The sequence below is a fragment of the Grammomys surdaster genome, unplaced genomic scaffold (genome assembly GCF_004785775.1).
Source record: "Grammomys surdaster isolate TR1022 unplaced genomic scaffold, NIH_TR_1.0 150, whole genome shotgun sequence".
Taxonomy (NCBI): Eukaryota; Metazoa; Chordata; class Mammalia; order Rodentia; family Muridae; genus Grammomys; species Grammomys surdaster.
Window position 1 is genome coordinate 20,997,487 of NW_021604608.1, and position 2,837 is coordinate 21,000,323.

General features: G+C 41.2%; 1 protein-coding gene across 1 annotated transcript in view; it reads left to right on the forward strand.

Moving 5' to 3' along the window:
* Limch1 (LIM and calponin homology domains 1) overlaps positions 1–2,837 on the forward strand; it is a 290,723-nt gene that overhangs the window by 246,699 nt on the left and 41,187 nt on the right. The window contains 1 exon segment of the mRNA XM_028765186.1: positions 1,763–1,984. Within this exon segment, the coding sequence (XP_028621019.1) occupies positions 1,763–1,984 (222 nt within the window).

Sequence of the window (2,837 nt, forward strand, 5' to 3'; positions counted from 1 at the left end):
TCTCTCTCTCTCTCTCTCTCTCTCTCTCTCTCTCTCTCTCTCTCTCTCTTTCTCTCTCTGTGTGTGTATGTGTACTCACAACAGCAACATATATATAGGACAATTGTTACTAGATTAGAGAAACAAAGCAGCCAGCTTAGAAAAGTATGTGTGTGTGTGCTCACAACAGCAAGCCACTTTCTCAAAAATAAATGAACAGTTGTCAAAGCAACCTATACATAGGATAATTATTACTAGATTAGAAAGACAAAGCAGCTTAGAAAAATGTGGGGGAGAGGCACAACAGTAAGACCCTGTCTCAAAACCAAATGAACAAATAATCTGTACCATATTTTTACAAAGAACAAAAAAGCGTAAAGAAATTCAATTTAAATCAAAGAGTGATTCAGTTTAAACATTTGGGTTATGGTCAGTTTAGTGGTTCAGAATCATCACTTTAAAAAATGAAGTGGACAATAATACACTATAAAAAGTCATACAGGTCACACTTGATAAAGATAAACATACTGTTTATCCGTTTCCACCATATTCATGTGTGTGTGCTGAGTTATGTTGCAAATTTCTTGCAAGTAGCAGGTAAGAAAGCGTGATGAGCAGTAGCACAAAGTAAACTAAGTACAGCTAATACCCAGCCTTCCACTGTTCCTTTTCAGAGACTCTAGAAGATCTAATAAGAACAGCCAGTAGTGTGTGAGATGTGAGGGCTCTGAGCCCTAAACGTTCTTCAGTCGTATAATTCCACCACACAATGAAGACGGTCGTTATGTTAAAATCTGCATTTTTGTACAGAGAGTCGGAAACTTGTGAGATTGCATAGCCGTCGAGTGGCAGAGTCAGACTTGGACCATAGGTCATCTCACCACAGATAATTGGCTCAACCATCAGGAAGGTGGCCACTTCCATAGGCCAGGCGAGCCCCTCCCCTCCTCCTCACACTTGCTGCCCCCTCTAAATGTGGAATGTGAAACAAAAACTTTTCAGTGAGCATGGGCTCCTTTTTCCCTTGAGGAAAGAATAGAATTATAAAATTAAATAGAAAAATGAGATTTATTGTTATATAACAAAATTTCAGAATCCTTGCCCTCCGTGATAACTTTATATTAAAAAAAAAAAATCTTCCACAACAAGATAACCTATAAAATGCTCCTGTTCAGAGGATGGTCCCGCCTCATTTATATGGTAACTAGGAAAAAAACATTCAAATTGTGGAACTGCCATCACGACCTAACTCAATTATGTGGCATGTGTTTGTATTTAAGAATCCTTCATTTGGCGAGCTGGAAGGATGGCTCAGTGGTTGAGAGCACTCTCTGCTTTTCCAGAGGATCTGGGTTCAATTCCTAGCACCTGAGTGGCAGCTCACAACTGCCTGTAATTCTGACTCCAGAGACTCTGACACTCTCACATGGGCGGGCATGCAGGCACAAACACCAATGCACATGATATAAAAAATTTTCTTTAAAAAAATTTAAAAGTGTATGCCTGTAAAATAATAAGTAAATATTTTTTTTAAAATGATTCCTTGATATTTCTATATTTTCAAATGAAGAAAGCACATCAAGAGTCAGATGGACATGAAGTATCATCTAGTCATGAAGTGGTCAAAGGCCTTAACAGGTGGTGTTGACAGACAACTAACTTCTAGAACCCTTGAAAGCTCTGAGGAGATTTCTTTTAAGACTTCTTTAAGGCAATTCACAATGTGTTTGGTTATCTTCGGTTGTGTAATAACATGTTTTCTTGTTCGCTCTGGCTCTTATAGGTAGATGGGAAAGTCAGCATGAATGGAGAAATGGCCCATGGAGATGAGGAAGGAAAGGAAAAAGAAGGCCCTGCAGCGGCGGCCCCTGGCCCTTCCTTAACCAAGTCCCAGATGTTTGAAGGCGTGGCCATGGTGCATGGCTCTCCCGTGCAAGTGAAACAGGGCAGCAACAGCATCGAGATCAACATCAAGAAGCCAAATTCTGCTCCCCAGGAACTGACAGTAAGAAGCACCGTGGTTCCTTGGGATAATTCTATCATGGGATTGGATTCTAGAATATGTAGGTCCTGACATTGTTTATTCCTTTCTCCTTGGGTATATAAGTTTGCTCTGGCCACATAGCATACTGAAGTACTGCGAACTACCAGGCTTCAGCAACAGGAACTGTGCCTAGCCTAGTGGATGGAAGTCCAAATCCCAGGTGTCAGCAGAGTCTACACCTTGTGTTGGCAGTGAGGGGGAGTCTGCCCTAAGGCCTCCTCTCAAGCTCTTGATGATTAATGGCAGTCTTGACTGCCCAAGGCACAGAGATGCATCACCCCAACCTCTGCCTTCTCCCCCAACCCCCATGCCCTCTCTATGTGTGTGTGTCCTCTTAGGAAGCCCGAGTTTCCTCTTAATAAGGAGATCAGAATGGCTGGATGCCTCCTCCACCAACCTTAACCGAGTTCATCTGACGTAACCCTGCTTCCACATAAGATCATATCTGAACGTCCTAAGGACACACAACTCAGTCCATGACAATAGACTGTATTAAAGATAACGTAATTTAAGAACAGTAAATTAACTTTCCTTCATATTATTGGTCTCTGGTGTTATAGAAAAACAAAGATATCTTTAAATTATCCTTTTTCTCTTATTTGTTAAAGCCATCATTAAACTTGTTAATATAATTTAAAAATAACCAGTGCCAAGCTGGGTGTGGTGACACATGCCTGTAATTCCAGTACACAAGAAGCTGAGATAGGACAGTGCTAAGTTTAATCAGCCTGAGCTCCATAGTCAGAACCTGTCCGAATCTGACTTTTTAATCTTTGATCTCTCTCTCTCTCTCTCCCTCCCTCCCTCCCTCCCT